The 18,061-nt window shown below is 43.6% G+C and overlaps 1 protein-coding gene across 1 annotated transcript in view; it reads right to left on the bottom strand.

The window, feature by feature from the left end:
• Positions 1-18,061, bottom strand: part of LOC126335571 (ATP-binding cassette sub-family C member 4-like) — a 309,710-nt gene that overhangs the window by 224,861 nt on the left and 66,788 nt on the right. The window contains exon 4 of the mRNA XM_049999000.1: positions 3,352-3,489. Coding sequence (XP_049854957.1) covers positions 3,352-3,489 — 138 coding nt within the window. The remainder of the gene's footprint in view (positions 1-3,351; positions 3,490-18,061) is intronic.

The following is an 18,061-nucleotide window of genomic DNA, read 5'->3' on the forward strand; positions in this document are numbered from 1 at the left end:
ATCGCTCACACCGTCCCACCCTCTTCTCAACTCGTTCACAACAGCAGAGCAACCATACTTGGCGGACTCCTGGTCTCTGTGGTAGTCTGGCCAGAGGAACACGCGACCTTAATCCTGCTGCAAGCAGGCGGCTCCCAGAGCTCCCTGATGACGCAGCAGGTACAACTAGTGCCCGGATTTCGTCGCTGGATGACGTTCGGTGTGCCACCGCTGCTCGCACATTGCGTTGACCTCCCCATGATTCCGTAGTCCGCGGCGTCCACTGTTCAGAGCAGCGATCCACCACCGATACAGTGTGCCCAGTAAGTGCAGCAACACGTCCATCCAACTCAGCTTCCTGCAGGCCCACAACGCAACCGCGTCCAAATGGCTGAAGCTGTTGAACAGGAGTACATACTTGTCGGCAGGGCTTGGTTGTACCCTAGAACGAGGGTTGCAGACACTGTTCACCTATAAACTCAGCACTGCTGCTGCAACACAGAGGAAGCACACACAAGCCTCCAGAGCACCACCTGGCCGTCGAAGACCGAGACAAATGAATCACTAACATTTCGACCCCCTCATTATGCACATATTATGCCCTGGTGCAGCTGAATACTGTCCTTAACGAGCGACGTGGTGCAGCGGTTAGCACACTGGAGTCGCATTCGGTACATCTACATCTACATGGATACTATGCAAATCACATTTAAGTGCCTGGCAGAGGGTTCATCGAACCACTTTCACAATTCTCTATTATTCCAATCTCGTAGAGCGCGCGGAAAGAATGAACAACTATATCTTTCCGTACGAGCTCTGATTTCCCTTATTTTATCGCGGTGCTCGTTCCTCCCTATGTAGGTCGGTGTCGACAAAGTATTTTCGCATTCAGAGGAGAAAGTTGGTGATTGGAATTTCGTGAGAAGATTCCGTCGCAACGAAAAACACCTTTCTTTAATGATTTCCAGCCCAAATTCTGTATCATTTCTGTGACACTCTGTACCATATTTCGCGATAATACAAAATGTGCTGCCTTTGTTTGAACTTTTTCGATGTACTCCGTCAGTCCTACCTGGTAAGGATCCTACACCGCGCAGCTGTATTCTAAAAGAGGACTGACAAGTGTAGTGTAGGCAGTCTCCTTAGTAGGTCTGTTACATTTTCTAAGCGTCCTGCCAATAAAACGCAGCCTTTGGTTAGCCTTCCCCACAACATTTTCTATGTGTTCTTTCCAATTTAAGATGTTCGTAATTGTAATACCTACGTATTCAGTTCAATTTACGGCTTTTAGATTAGACTAGTTTATCGTGTAACCGAAGTTTAACGAGTTCCTTTTAGTACTCACCTGGATGACCTCACACTTTTCGTTATTTACGGTCATCTGCCACTTTTCGCATCATTCAGATATTTTTTCTAAATCTGAGGAGGACGGTGCAAACGGCGTCCGGCCATCCACCTTTAGGTTTTTCGTGATTTCCCTAACTCGCTTAAGGCAAATGGCGGCATCGTTCCTTTGAAAGCGCACGGCCGATTTCCTTCGCCATCCTTCCCTAATCCGATGGGGCCAATGACCTCGTTGTAGCCGTTTCTTGGATACAGCGTGCTGTTTGCTGTCATGCTGATGTTTCAATAGGTGAGTGCCGTTACGATGTCTCTTAATACGTTTTACCTCATCTGTTGCTGTTCCTTGCGATTTTTGAACACGTAATGGTGCCAACTACACAAACGTCACTCTTTATCTTTTTCTGCTAAAAATACATGTAGTCGTTAACGTTTCCTCAACGCTCTCCCAAACAATTGGCAGTTTCGTGTTTTAGTTCTTGAGTATAAATGTATACTAGTATTGGTAGTATTTTCACCAAAGCAAGAGTCCATTCTGTGGAGAGTTCGCTGGGGTGCGACACTGGGCAAACGTCGACTTAATGGAGCTGCGAGTACGGAATCTGTGTGTTCCTGTGGAGCGGAAAAACGCTTGGTTTCAATGTGAGATGGATGACCACGGGTGCTGCGTTAAAAAATTATTTTGTGGCTGAAACACGAGTAAAGGCTTCAGAGTGGTAACAGTCGGCCACATCTCGAACGGTTACTTTAATCACTGCAGCGGTAAAGGCTGAAATGCGATTTTTTGAGACCGAGTAATTATTTAGACCGTTGCACTAACTTTCTAACGGAGCGAATAGTAAGAAAGCTGGCGAACAGTGGGCTCATGGCAGCAGCGTGTGTCCGGCCAGCGGAGAGGTCGCACGGTTCGAGGCGTCGTGCCACGGACTGCTGGGGGTCGGAGGTTCGAGTCCTCCCTCGGGCATGGCTGTGTGTTTTCTTCTTAGCATAAGTTAGTTTAAGTAGTGTCTAAGTTTAGGGACCGATGACCTAAGCAGTTTGGTCACTTAGGAATTCACACACATTTGAAAAACAGTGTGTAGTAGACTCGTAATATATTGCGGTATCTTGATGAACATTGTGACTGTTGGAGAAGGAGAGAAGGAGCGCAATGGCTCAAATGGCCCTGAGCACTATGCGACTTAACTTCTGAGGTCATAAGTCGCCTAGAACTTAGAACTACTTAAACCGAACTAACCTAAGGACATCACACACATCCATGCCCGAGACAGGATTCGAACCTGCGACCGTAGCGGTCGCTCGGTTCCAGACTGCAGGGCCTAGAACCGCACTGCCACTCCGGCCGGACAGCACAGTGGCATAAATGACGGTAAACTGTTGTGTAAATATATAGGCAATGGGGGGAAAAACCTTTCCTATTTCCTACTTGGCTAGCGTATGTCACGTGTCCACAGAAGACAAGATTCCGCGTCTAGAGTTGTGACTGGGAGCACTGCTTGCTAACCATCGAGTCTTCTTACTGTAACGGGCTGTTTGTGTTTGTGGCGTTACGGACAGCTAATTAAACGACAGTCGATCGAGGCGGAGCCCTGCCATCTGGACAAGCCTAGTAAAACTGATGTGCAGCGGGTGCCCCCAGTGGCTGGCCACTAATGACTGGTTTGGTCGTAGCCCACTAATGCCATTCACTCACACATCACAGTAAACTTTTTTTTCCATCACACATGCGATTGAGGCGGTTAAGCAAGATTACTGCAGTGTTAGGCGCTCAACGTTCCGACCGTCATAACCAGTAGTGGTCACTGAATACTGCTCGGAGTTCACCGTATCAGCCGATCCTGTGTATGTGAATGAATGTGTGCGAGTGTAAGGCGTAGGGGAAAGGGGGGGGGGGGGGAGCTGGAGAGAAGAGAGGTCAGAGATCAGTGTGGGACATTATAGAGCTTCGTCACTACACAGTACACGGCTACATCCAGGATGATGTAAATGTAAGCTGTATAAAATACTAATGAATAAACTTGTGTAACTCACCTTACGACGAGCTGCTGGATTCCTTGCAGGACGCCTTGTAGAATGAACTGGTTTCTGAACGTCTTGATGATCACCCTTCTCAGGCTTGGACTTGTCTTTTCTTTGCCTTCGCATTTTGCAATTTCCTCTCTCCAGTTCCTGCAAGGAAAGACGACATATTACTTAATTCTTTTGTTACAAAACTAGCACTTGCAATTGTGTGACAGAACAACTAAAAATTACATGAGAGGCGCTGCAGGTGATGTGCTGTTAGCAGAGGCTCTCGCTGCCGCAACCCATCAGCGCCACATTTCGCCGCCTTGTCCTAACGCATACGCCCGTCTATGTCCCACATCGATTTGTGCGGTTATGTCAAACAGTGTTGCTTGCCTGTGAGCTCTTGACGCTGTGGATCGCGGAATACTGAATTCCCTAACGATTTCCGAAATGGAATGTCCCATGTGTCAAGCTTCAGTTACGATTCCACAATCACGCCTGACACCCAGCCACACGAATCACCTGACAGCTCTCCCAGTGCACCGTCCTTTCACATCTCGTGTGCTTCATACGACCGCTACCAGTGTCTCTGCATACCGCTATCCTAGCACTTTTCTTCACCTCAGATTACGTCATCAACGGTATGCGTCAGTGCCGATTTTGTACAAAAGCTTTACATTCTCTAGGATTTCAGAACAACCCATCGTTAAAAACTGTCGTTAAATTGTTTATTACAATTTGTGGATTTTTGTGCTTTTTTCAAGAACATAATAAGTTGTTATTGAGCCTTTACGTAGCCATTTAAACACGCCGGCGACGATGAGTCCTGGATACGTTGAGGCGTAGCGCCGTAGACCGATCCTGCCTTGGAGGCGGTTAGGTAGGAGATGTGTCTCAGAGCTGGAGAGTGACAGATGGTGACGCGAGACTGGACGCGCACGTAGTTCATGTATCAGCCGATAGAGGACAGTATTGGATAGGAGACTAGATTAGATTAGATTAATACTTGTTCCATAGATCATGAATATGACACTTCGTAATGATGTGGAACGTGTCAGATTAAAGAAAGATGTCTGTACAAGATATTACATTACACAAAATATTGCATGACACTAATGCTTAAGTTAGTTTTTTCCCTCCCTTAATTTATATCTAAAAATTCAGCCAATGAGTAGAAGGAGTTGTCATCTAGAATTTCTTTATATTATTATTAAATGTTGGTTGACTATCTGTCAGGCTTTTGATGCTGTTTGGTAGGTGACCAAAGACTTTTGTGGCAGCATAATTTACCCCCTTCCGTGCCAAAGTCAGATTTAACCCTGCATAGTGAAGATCATCCTTTCTCCTGGTGTTATAGCTATGCACACTGCTATTACTTTTGAACTGGGCTGGATTATTAACAACAAATTTCATAAGTGAATATATATACTGTGAGGTTAATGTGAGGAACCCTAGATCCTTAAATAGATGTCTGCAGGATGACTGTGGGTGGGCTCCAGCAATTATTCTGATTACACGTTTTTGAGCAATGAATACTTTTCTACTCAACGATGAATTACCCCAGAATATGATGCCATACGAAAGCAGTGAATGAAAGGAAGGCATAGTAAGCTAATTTACTGAGATTCTTATCACCAAAATTTGCAATAACCGTAATAGCATACGTAGCCGAACTCAGACGTTTCAGCAGACCATCAATGTGTTTCTTCCAGTTTAACCTCTCATCAATGGACACACCTAAAAATTTTGAAAATTCTACATTAGCTACAGACTTCTGTTCAAAGTCTATATTTATTACTGGAGTTGTGCCATTTTCTGTACGGAACTGTATATACTGTGTTTTATCAAAATTTAAAGAGAGTCCGTTTGCTGAGAACCACTTAATAATTTTGTGAAAAACATCATTTACAATTACATCACTTAGTTCTTGGTTTTTGGATGTTATTACTATACTTGTATCATCAGCAAAAAGAACTAACTTTGCATCTTCATCAATATGGAATGGTAAGTCATTAATGCATATCAAGAACAGTAAAGGACCTAAGACCGAACCCTGTGGGACCCCGTGCTTGATAGCCCCCCCCCCAGTTTGAGGAATCAGCTGTTGTATTAACATTACATGAACCACTTATTACAACTTTTTGCATTCCTCCAGACTGTGATTTAGTTTCGATTGCGGCCATTAGAGTGCACTAAAGTAACAGACTGTTTTTCGTAAACTGTTATAGTATTTTGATAAAGTGTTATTATGTCTTTTTGTGTATGTAAAGTGTTAAAAATGTGTTTTAGCAGTATGAATGATACGTGAGTGTGGTTTAAGGTTAATATGAAGATAATTGTTTAACGAGCTATGTAGTAGGATTTAGTATGGGGACATTTCGAAGTACGGATGTAGACAAAGGGGATTGTAGTAGAATAGATTTGTAAAGTAAGTTTATGGTAAGGGGAAAGTTAATTCAGGTATAACAAAAGTAAATAACTTTATGCATAAACAAAACTTCAGCATATTAGATAATTACATCGGTGAAAAGTGCAGTCGTTAGGTTTACTGTTTTGCGATTGGTTATTGATGAAAAGCGCGGACTGACGCCGGAGAACGTTGGTTTGCTATTGGCTGTTGAGTAAGCTGACCAATGGTAAAGCAATATTCTTCGCGCGCCTTTCTCTGCTGGTAGAGAAGACTTAAGGGTATTCTAGAGAAGAGTGGGAACCTACTCATGAAAGAGAGCGGACGTGTGCAGTAGTAGTTTCGATGGAAATGATAAGTAGGCAGGATCTAGTAGTGTTTCATACATCAAAAGTGTTATAAAGTGACGGCATAATTATTCCGATGGGTGTGTAGAAATTTCGGAATTTTAAGTGAATTTTGTGACGAGAAAAGACATAAATTCCGCGAGGCGTATTGATCAGGTCGGTGGTTAAAAACTGTGACTGCATTAGGTACCAACAGATTTAATATTTGGCCAGCATTCTCAATCAAAAACAGTCGGTAGTTTTGTAGCTATTACGTTTTCGGGAAATGCAACACCATAAAGTTGCTAACGTGAGTGAAAAGGATTATGAGTGACTGTGTTAAGACTAGCACGGGCTTGGCAGTGATACTTGTTCACATAAGTTTCAGAATATATTAATTAAGGACAAAATTTCCAACCTTTCATTACATGTGAAAACTTTCTTCCGAAACGCAGATTAGTGACTTTAACTGCAGCCTGGTTCACATCGAAGTGCAATAGGTTTCGCTCGGCTTTCCTACTGATGATCTGCTGAGACAATGTTCAGAGGTTGGTGCAGGTCCGTCGTGAAGGGACGGAAGGAACCGCGCCGCCGCAAAGTCTGACTGACTACACAATTCACTCAAAAATTATCTTTGTTAATCTCTTTTGAAGGCTTGTTAAGTGGACGTGAAACAACGATTTCGACGTAAGAAGGTCTGTTTTATCGCACAGCACGCCATACGAGCTGTCTGCCTACGCACGTGGATGGCCAGCGCGGCTGACTGCCGTGCGGGGCCTTTGGGCTCGATTCCCAGCACTGCCAGGGACTTCTCCTCGTTGGGAGTCTGGTGCTGGCTCCACTCAGCCTCTGGACGCCAACAGAGGAGCTACTCTAGCGGTTACAAAGCCGTCAAACACGACAATGATCGGGAGAGCTGCGTGCTCACCACGTGCCCTTCCATTCTGCACCCCGTGACGTCCTTGCCAGGTGGCACGGCGGTCAGGAGGGGTCAGGTGGGCCCGTCCAGGACTAGAAAGCGAAACTTTACCATTTATGTACAACAATAGTGCAATATTACTGTGTACACTAAGATGATTGTTGGCGAAGTGACTGCTTATGTCGATTCAAATCAAACCGTGGTTATTCGTATCGACTCCTTTCTGACCACTGCAGTTAAGAGGCAACACTGTATTTAACGGGTGTACATAATTATCAGCAAGATTATTCCAAAATCAATTAACTGTAACATTTTAGCAGTCATTAACTCAGCATACAGCTTCCCCTTCTCATAAATGTAGATAGCATTACACTAGTCGTCAGCAAACTCAGCAGTATATGTGCAGACTGAAGCGATGAAAGAAAATTTGTACCAAGGCCTGGCATTTGAGTCCGAGTAAAAATTTTGATTCTTCGCTTCAGTCCGCATATATACACTACTGGGCATTAAAATTGCTACACCAAGAAGAAATGCAGATGATAAACGTGTATTCATTGGACAATTTTATAATACTAGAACTGACATGTGATTACATTTTCATGCAATTCGGATGCATAGATCCTGAGAAATCAGAACCGAGAACAACCACCTCTGGCCGTAATAAACGGCCTTGATACGCCTGGGCATCGAGTCAAACAGAGCTTGGATGGCGTGTACAGGTACATCTGCCCATGCAGCTTCAACACGACACGACAGTTCATCAAGAGTAGTGACTGGCGTATTGTGACGAGCCGGTTGCTCGGACACCATTGACCAGACGTTTTCGGTTGGTGAGAGATCTGGAGAATGTGTTGGCCAGGGCAGCAGTCGAACATTTTCTGTATCCAGAAAGGCCCGTACAGGACCTGCAACATGCGGTCGTGCATTATCCTGCTGAAATGTAGGGTTTCGCAGGGATCCAATGAAGGGAAGGGCCACGGGTCGTAACACATCTTAAACGTAACGTCCACAGTCGAAAGTGCCGTCAATGCGAACAAGAGGTGACCGAGACGAGAAACCAATGGCACCCCATACCATCACGCCGGGTGATACACCAGTATGGCGATGATGAATACACGCTTCCAATGTGCGTTCACCGCGATGTCGCCAAACACGGATGCGACCATCATGATGCCGTAAACAGAACCTGGATTCATCCGAAAAAATGACGCTTTGCCACACGTGCACCCAGGTTCGTTGTTGAGTACACCATCGCAGGCGCTCCTGTCTGTGATGCAGCGTCAAGCGTAACAGCAACCATGATCTCCTAGCTGATAGTCCATGCTGCTGCAAACGTCGTCGAACTGTTCGTGCAGATGGTTGTTGTCTTGCATACGTCCCCATATGTTTATTCAGGGATCGAGACGTGGCTGCACGATCCGATACAGCCATGCGGATAAGTTACCTGTCATCTCGACTGCTAGCGATACGAGGCCGTTGGGATCCAGCACGGCGTTCCGCATTTCCCTCCTGAAGCCACCGATTCCATATTCTCCTAACAGTCATTGTGATCTCGACCAACGCGAGCAGCAATGTCGCGGTACGATAAACCGCAATCGCGATAGGCTACAATCCGACCTTTATCAAAGTCGTAAACTTGATGGTACGCATTTCTCCTCCTTACACGAGGCATCACAACAACGTTTCACCATAGCAATTTTAATGGCCAGTAGTGGACATCATAGATACTTAAGAACTGAAATGGTCTCCGGAACCATCTAGTTTCATTTGATTAAACTCATTAGTGAAGAGAGCCAAATATCAGTAGTAAAGCGATAGAAATTTCCTTCAGAGCTACATTTTCTCAGCTTAAGCTGTATATGTCGTTATATTGTTATTAACTTGATTTCAATACAACTAATGTCGCCTCTGCTAAAGTCTGAGGTCGACATTTCCAACTCTCCCAACGCTACTTGTATTGTGTAGTTGTTCCACATTTCTCTTTGGTTCATTCTCTTTATATGTCCAAACCATCTCACCTTAACCTTTCTCAGTATTCGACACTACATCTTCTTTTACTTCACAACGCAGTCTAAATTTAACGTAATACATTTACTTAAATTTTTAAGTCTTAGTAAAATTGCGCTGATGAAAACCGGATATCATACTTGACATCGGTATTTCTTTTGATAAAATTAAATTTTATGACCATTTAAATCATGGCAATGACTGACAGACATTAATGTGAGAAACGTATTTTCATCTCCTTTGGAAGTTCGTCTAAGTAAAGTTTGTGTGTTGCTGTTTTTAATTTTTGTCACAATTCCAGGTTCTCATCGATAAGACCAGTTCTCAGTCTATTCTTTATTAGTTTCATGCTTGAAAATGATTATACACATGAATATGTAGATCTAAATAAGAAAAGACCGGCACACGCTATATTTTTCAACTGATCATATGAGTCAAGAATACCATTTCAGACGTTAAAAATCCAAATATCTTCCTTCTCCATGTCTTTCAAAGCAGATCACTTGTGTTGTGAACTAAGGTAATATCTGTTTTTCTCCAGCACAAAGAAGTTGAAACTTCGAACACCACAATTATTTGTTTTGTAAATACAACAATGGCTTTTCAAAGTTGTCAATGTCAATATTAAAGGGAGAAAAATTCAATCCTGTTACACTAGAGCTAGGAGTTTTTTTCTTCACAAAAGCTAATGACACTTGCTGTTTCTGCATTCCTGATCCTAGTGAGAAAAGCTTTTCCTGTATTTAAGAACGTTGTTTTGAAATAACAAATGTCAATATCACAATTATTTTCTTGGCGATCTTTCAACAGGAAAGGAAAGTGAATGAAAGTTTCTCTTTCAAAGTCCTGAGCAATAATGTTTTGTTTTCGAAAGAAATAACTACATCTAAAACGAAAAAAAGTTGTTGCCTTTCCCCCGTAGATTACATTTAAGATGATCTAGATGAGACTTCTCGTCTGCCATGATCTAAATGTTTGGATACACTTGTTGTTGTTGTGGTCTTCAGTCCTGAAACTGGTTTGATGCAGCTCTCCATGCTACTCTATCCTGTGCAAGCTTCTTCATCTCCCAGTACCTACTGCAACCTACATCCTTCTGAATCTGCTTAGTGTAGTCATCTCTTGGTCTCCCTCTACGATTTTTACTCTCCACGCTGCCCTCCAATACTAAATTGGTGATCCCTTGATGCCTCAGAACATATTCTACCAACCGATTCCTTCTTCTGGTCAAGTTGTGCCACAAACTTCTCTTCTCCCCAATCCGATTCAATACTTCCTCATTAGTTATGTGATCTACCCATCTAATCTTCAGCATTCTTCTGTAGCACCACATTTCGAAAGCTTCTATTCTCTTCTTGTCCAAACTATTAATCGTCCATGATTCACTTCCATACATGGCTACACTCCATACAAATACTTTCAGAAATGACTTCCTGACACTTAAATCTATACTCGATGTTAACAAACTTCTCTTCTTCAGAAACTCTTTTCTTGCCATTGCCAGTCTACATTTTATATCCTCTCTACTTCGACCATCATCAGTTATTTTGCTCCCCAAATAGCAAAACTCCTTTACTACTTTAAGCGTCTCACTTCCTAATCTAATTCCCTCAGCATCACCCGACTTAATTCGACTACATTCCATTCCTCGTTTTGCTTTTGTTGATGGTCATCTTATATCCTCCTTTCAAGACACTATCCATTCCGTTCAACTGCTCTTCCAAGTCCTTTGCTGTCTCTGACAGAATTACGATGTCATCGGCGAACCTCAAAGTTTTTATTTCTTCTCCATGGACTTTAATACCTACTCCGAATTTTTCTTTTGTTTCCTTCACTGCTTGCTCAGTATACAGATTGAATAACATCGGGGATAGACTACAGCCCTGTCTCACTACCTTCCCCACCACAGCTTCCCTTTCAAGTCCCTCGACTCTTATAACTGCCATCTGGTTTCTGTACAAATTGTAAATAGCCTTTCGCTCCCTCTATTTTACCCCTGCCACCTGCAGAATTTTAAAGAGAGTATTCCAGTCAACATTGTCAAAAGCTTTCTCTAAGTCTACAAATGCTAGAAACGTAAGTTTGCCCTATCTTAATCTAGCTTCTAAGATAAGTCGTAGGGTCAGTATTGCCTCACGTGTTCCAACATTTCTACGGAATCCAAACTGATCTTCCCCACGGTCAGCTCCTACCAGTTTTTCCATTCGTCTGTAAAGAACTCGCGTTAGTATTTTGCAGCTGTGACTTATTAAACTGATAGTTCGGTAATTTTCACATCTGTCAACACCTGCTTTCTTTGGGATTGGAATTATTATATTCTTCTTGAAGTCTGAGGGTATTTCACCTGTCTCATACATCTTGCTCACCAGATGGTAGAGTTTTGTCAGGACTGGCTCTCCCAAGGCCGTCAGTAGTTCTAATGGAATGTTGTCTACTCCCGGGGCCTTGTTTCGACTCAGGTCTTTCAGTGCTCTGTCAAACTCTTCACGCAGTATCGTATCTCCCATTTCATCTTCATCTACATTCTCTTCCATTTCCGTAATATTGTCCTCAAGTACATCGCCCTTGTATAGACCCTCTATATACTCCTTCCACCTTTCTGCTTTCCCTTCTTTGGTTAGAACTGGGTTTCCATCTGAGCTCTTAATATTCATACAAGTGGTCCTCTTTTCTCCAAAGGTCTCTTTAATTTTCCTGGAGGCTGTATCTATCTGACCCCTAGTGAGATAAGCCTCTACATCCTTACATTTGTCCTCTAGCCATCCCTGCTTAGCCATTTTGCACTTCCTGTCGATCTCATTTTTGAGACGTTTGTATTCCTTTTTGCCTGCTTCATTTGCTGCATTTTTATATTTTCTCCTTTCATCAATTAAATTCAATATTTCTTCTGTTACCCAAGGATTTCTACTAGCCCTCGTCTTTTTACCTACTTGATCCTCTGCTGCCTTCACTACTTCATCCCTCAAAGCTACTCATTCTTCTTCTATTGTATTTCTTTCCTCCATTCCTGCCAATTGCTCCCTTATGCTCTCCTTGAAACTCCGTACAACCTCTGGTTCTTTTAGTTTATCCAGGTCCCATCTCCTTAAATTCCCACCTTTTTGCAGTTTCTTCAGTTTTAATCTACAGGTCATAACCAACAGATTGTGGTCAGAGTCCACATCTGCCCCTGGAAATGTCTTACAATTTAAAACCTGGTTCCTAAATCTCTGTCTTACCATTATATAATCTGTCTGATACCTTTTAGTATTTCCAGGGTTCTTCCATGTATACAGCTTTCTTTTATGATTCTTGAACCAAGTGTTACCTATGATTAAGTTGTGCTCTGTGCAACACTTATCGTTCGTTAATTGTAGATAGTACTGAACATACTTCTCGAGGAGAAATGCTTTAATTTCTGCTAATAAGAAGCGAAACGTTTTGTATTGGCCGACGTACTCTGCTATGCAACGGAAGATATAAGCACTCACTCTCCATTTCAACTACAATTTTTTAAAATTGGCGATGATTAAGATCTTACGCTATAAAGGAGTTGATGATCTTAAACATCAACTTGTGGCTTTGCTAATTTCCTCTGGAAGTATTTCTGCATGAAGCGCTTCTTGGTGACTGATGCAGTGGCAAGTAAGTATTCTGTGATTACTTTTTTCTTTCAAAACAGCAACAGACGCTATTCTTACACGGGTCGTACTGATCGCCCCGTCTGTAGAGATCGAGGTGGTTTTCCGGGTAGCCGTTGTGAATGACTAACTGCGACTGTAAAACCAAATGTAACTACATACCGTGTTAATTTGTGTATACAACATAATAAAGCATGATATGATGGAGACGAGGGAGTAGAGAAGAAGGGGGGGGGGGGTCCGTTCCGCAATATATGACACACTGCGAGGGTTCCGCGCATGCGTCAAAATGTAAGCTGACACACTTTCCGGCGGCAGCACCCTCGCTGGTGGAACCGCGGAATTCCAGTGTCAGCTGTCCTCTGCATTACCGTCCGCCGCGGCCATTGGCGCACTCTGTGTTCGCTCAGAACAAATCGTGGGGATGTGACGGAATATGAAATTTTTCAATGCACTCAGGTACAGAATTTGTTGTATCCTTCCCACCTGTTTGTGTGACAATGAAACTAAAATTTCTTCTTTATGGACTATAGGTGAAATAAATCGCACAAAAAGTGAAACTTTAGCAGTATGATTTATGCCACAAGACTCGTCAACTGCTACCGATAAAGCCGAAGGTGTTTAAGATCTTCAGCTTGCCGATTGGCTGTAATTCGAAGACATTTTGACTGTTCGATTGACAATGCCAAGTTCTCGCGCAAGGGCAATGAAGTTTCAGTTGCACTGTAAATGCGCACCCGCGCTTGCTATATTGCCGAAGAACTACACTCAAAGGGGCCAAACAGCCGGGTGTAGATCGCAAGCCGCGGTTTGCCGTGCACTGCGCCAAACTATGTTATCTGCTTGTTCATTTTAGCAGCGGTCTGAAATCAGTTAATACAAGTAGACGTAATTTGATTTCTATCGCGTCAGGTAGTCCCATAAATCAACTCGCCCAGAGTGGGAATACAACACGTGCACAACGAAGCACGTATGCAGGATGTAGACCCTGAACCATATTCCTTAGTATGACGTAGCGATGTACTGTACACAGAATTTGATTACCGAACAAATAGGCTATGCCCCGTAGTCAAGTTGACAACAATATGTTGAGAAATGCAATACCGAAAGTCGGCACGGTACAAAAGAGCGGTTTTTTCCATCCTTCCTTTGTTTCATAGCGATCTCAAAACAGTGAAGGGAGAGTGACTCACACTGGAGCCAAATCTACACTCCATAATCCAGAACTATCTTTCACTCTTTCTCACTATTTTCTACTAGAGGTTTGAACTTTTTTCCTTATAATAAATAAGATTTTATCATTAAAGTGAGTAAAATTCAGTTCATCCATGGCCTTGTGCCATTTATCTCTTCTGTACCGACTGAAAACGTTTAATAGATCTTCAGCTATTACAGCCTGTCTAAGTAAGAGCGTGGTCGGCATTACACGCAGATGGTAAAATATTGCGCCGTAAGTTCTATTACAGCCCAACAGAGGGAACCTTTGTCCTTCATGCAATGTCCATAAAGCATTAGTTTATTTTAAATTCCTGAGTGAGATACACAAGAAGAAACATGAGTGTAGTTACTCCATCGCGTTTATCAAACATGTCTGATACCGACTGCCAAACGTTGGTTCATTGACAAAAATGAAGATTTGTTACTGTAGGTGGTCCGAAGTACTGCGGTAGGCTTTCCATCTACTGGAAAAAGGAGAAACGTGTGCAGGTTCCAGTTTGTCCCTCACAGTCGCCTGACGCTAATCCGATTGAAACTGTGTGGTCTTACATAAAGAATAACTCGCAAAGAAAAAAGATCTTTAATTTGAAACTCTGTCAACGCAAATTCGACCCACTTGATGGTTTCTTCCATCTGAGTATGCGGAAAACCTGGTTTCAAGAATGCCTCGGAGATGCGAAGCAGTTACCGACGCAGCAGGTGACTGGACGTATCATTAATTGTAATTGCATTTCTTTCTCTTGTTCGTATATGATGTATCTATATGTTTTAGTTCGTTGTCAAATACATTTTTCTTCTGATTAATCCGACCACGGTCTTACTTGACAGATGTATGTCACTGCGTGACTAATGATAAGTGTACAATCAACAGCAAAAAACTGTAGAGACAACGACACAAAACTCGGAGCATTTGGCAGTATCAGTAGAAAGACCTGTCCGTGACGTGACGTCAGAGAGAGGAAGTGAATAATTAATGGTAAAGGCAATACGATGTATCCGACACTCTCTCTTTAACTCCCTGCGCCCTGTCTGTAAGCACTGCTGCAGACTGGCTGTAAGTGGGTGTTCCAGAACGCCTGGTGGTTTCGAGACAGATCATGGGCGTGACTCAACCTTCAAGAAGCGTCGACAGCATTTAGATATCAACAAGTATGAGGCACGGAGGCGGCACAACCTTTAAGAATGCGTATATTAGAGCGCACTATCTGTTATTCAGGCTTAAATATGTAATTTGAAATAAGTCAAATGGAAGTCTTATTATCACTACATGTTTCTTGCAAAAATCGTCTGTCTTCGTCTTTTTGGCACTGAAATTTAATTTTGCACGTTCCGGAATGCAGATAAATGCCGCAATAGACTCATGCGCCAAAGAAACTGGTATAGGCATGCGTATTTGAATACAGAGCTTTGTAAACAGGCAGAATACGGGGCTGCGACCGGCGAGCCAAAGTAAGAAAATTGTCTGGCGCACCTGTTAGATCGGTTACTGGTGCTACGATGGCAGGTTATCAAGATTTAAGTGAGTCTGAACGTGGTGTTGTAGTCGGTGCACGAGCGCTGAGACACAGCATCTCCGAGATAGCGACGAAGCGGGGATTTTCCCGTACGACCATTTCACGAGTGTACCGTGAATATCAGTAATCCGGTAAAACATCAAATCTGCGACATCGCTGCGGCGGAAAAAGATCCTGCAAGAAAGGGATCAACGATGACTGAAGAGAATCGTTCAACGTGACAGAAGTGCAACCCTTCCGCAAATTGCTGCAGATTTCAGTGCTAGGCCATCAACAAGTGTCAGCGCGCGAACCATTCGACGAAACGTCATCGAGATGGGCTTTCGGAGCCGTAAATCTACTCGTGTGCCCTTGATGACTGCACGACTCAAACCTTTAGCCTCGTCTTGGCCCGTCAATACCGCCATTGGACTGTTGATATGTTGCCTGGTCGGAAGAGTCTCGTTTCAGATTGTCTCGGGTGGGATGTACGTGTACGGGTATGGAGACAACTGCATGAATCCACGGACAATGCATGTAAGGGGGTACTGCTCAAACTGGTGGAAGCTCCGTAATGGTGTGTGGTGTGTGCAGTTGGAGTGATATGGGACCGCTGATACGTCTAGATACGACTCTGACAAGTGACATGACACATACGTAAGCATCCTGTCTGATTGCCTGCGTCCACTGATATTCACTGAGCATTCTCACGGACTTGGGCAATTCCAACAGCACAATGCGACACCCCACACCTCCAGAATTGCTACAGAGTGGCTTCAGGAACATTCCTCCGAGTTGAAACACTTCCGATGGCCACCAAACTCACCAGACATGAACAATGTTGATCATATGTGGGCGCCTTGCAACGAGATGTTTAGAAGAGATCTTCACCCCCTCGTATCCCTCCGGATTTATGGACAGCCCTGCTTGATTCATGGTGTCATTTCCCTCCAGCACTACTTCAGACATTAGTCGAGTCCATGCCACGTCGTTTTGATTCACCTCTTCGTGTTCGCGGAGGCCCTACACGATATTAGACAGGTGTACCAGTTTCTTTGGCTCTTCAGTGTATTACTTGTCACTAGAGTATGGGCTCGTGTTGTCAAGGAGAAGAGCCTCTCGCGTTTGTTTCCTAGTTTGGAGAGTGGACTTATGATATGTAAATCTATTGTTTTTATCGTTTCAACGGATGAATACTCTAGAAAGAAAACAAAGGCGAAATTTATTAGGATGTTTACCCAAACTGTACAGTAGAGTGTCAGAATAACGAAACAGCAGGCCTAACTGAATATCAGCTTCATTGTAATTGAAACATTTTTCACCTTCAGAAAGTAGCGAAACATATAATGTTCTACGTCAGAGAAAGTATCCGACCACTGAAAAAAATCTCGAAGTGTCTCTCTTAAAAGAAAGAACGGAACTTTAATTTCTCCTCGCCTTTCCCACTCTCTCCTACATTCTCTCCTGCCTTGCCCTTTTACTCCATCTTCTCTTTCACACTTCTTCTATTTTCGCACTGTATCATTCCTCCCAAAACCTATGTAATGTTCAGTTTTAAATCCCCTGATTCCTTACCCATTATTAGTTCTCAAAACGTCAGTGCCTCGTATTCTTTTTCTCTCCCCCCTAACATAAATGGAATTATGACAGAATTAATGAGATACTTCTCTTTTAGGTCTACTGTTCTTATTTTTTGTCTTCGCACCTACACAGCCCTCCCTACTCCATGATTTTCCTTTCTCTTCGTCCTTCCCTGTCTCTCTCTCTCTCTCTCTCTCTCTCTCTGTATGTGTCTGTCTCGCTCCCGCTCCCTATTCCTCCGTTTTCTTACCCGCACAGACATGAAAACACATCCTTAGTCATTTACTCATTATTGAACACACACACACAAGTCGAGGATTTAAGAGAGGTCTTAGCGTCCGAAGAAAAGCACGACACAATGATTAATTTCGGAAGCATGTCGCTTTCTCGAGATACATTGAGATCCGTGGGCACTGGACAAGATACGTTTCGGCTCTTCAGTATCTACCCTTATCTTTATGTGACAGACAGTAGCCTAAACTAGAAAAAAAAAGCTCTTGTACGCACTCCACACACAGTCAGCTACCTGAGTAGATGCCTCTGACCTGTAGTGGACATCTGACCGATTTAGGTGGACCGTATGGTTCTTAACCTTATGCCTCAAGTCTCGGATAGTGCAGAATCTTTGAAGTCTCTGGTTCAAGCCTTCCACTAGACTCATAACCAGGAATCCGCGATCAGGTCTATGGACAATGCTGCAAACTCTGGGCCTCAATGAAACTCTTTGAGCCAGGCCGATCTTCTCAAACTTCTCTGCCAGTCCAAGTATGAGGTTGCATCCCATACGACAGGCATCGTTCGTTGCAACGTGCGCCCTAACCGCTTGCTGGAGCAGCCTCTTCACATGTTGGATGACGCCCCCAGGAATACACACTGAGTGCACCTGGTGTCACTTCCCATCCCTCGCTGCCGTTTCCCTACGAGGCACAGCTATTCACCGTACATTTGAACTGCCGTCGGGTAATAGACCCTCTGAACTTTTGCGTCTGCCTGTACTAGACACGGGACATAGCAGGTTTCCCAACAGGTGAAATGCATCGCTCTTGGTTTGTTTCAATAGAAGACACGACCTCGAACTTGGTGGTTATGGGGCGGATGTAACACCCTGAGTCTCCGTTGGTCCCTGCCTCCCGCCGAGCCCTATCGACGCACGCCCCTCAGCG

This window comes from Schistocerca gregaria, chromosome 2, assembly GCF_023897955.1.
Source record: "Schistocerca gregaria isolate iqSchGreg1 chromosome 2, iqSchGreg1.2, whole genome shotgun sequence".
NCBI classification, from domain to species: Eukaryota; Metazoa; Arthropoda; class Insecta; order Orthoptera; family Acrididae; genus Schistocerca; species Schistocerca gregaria.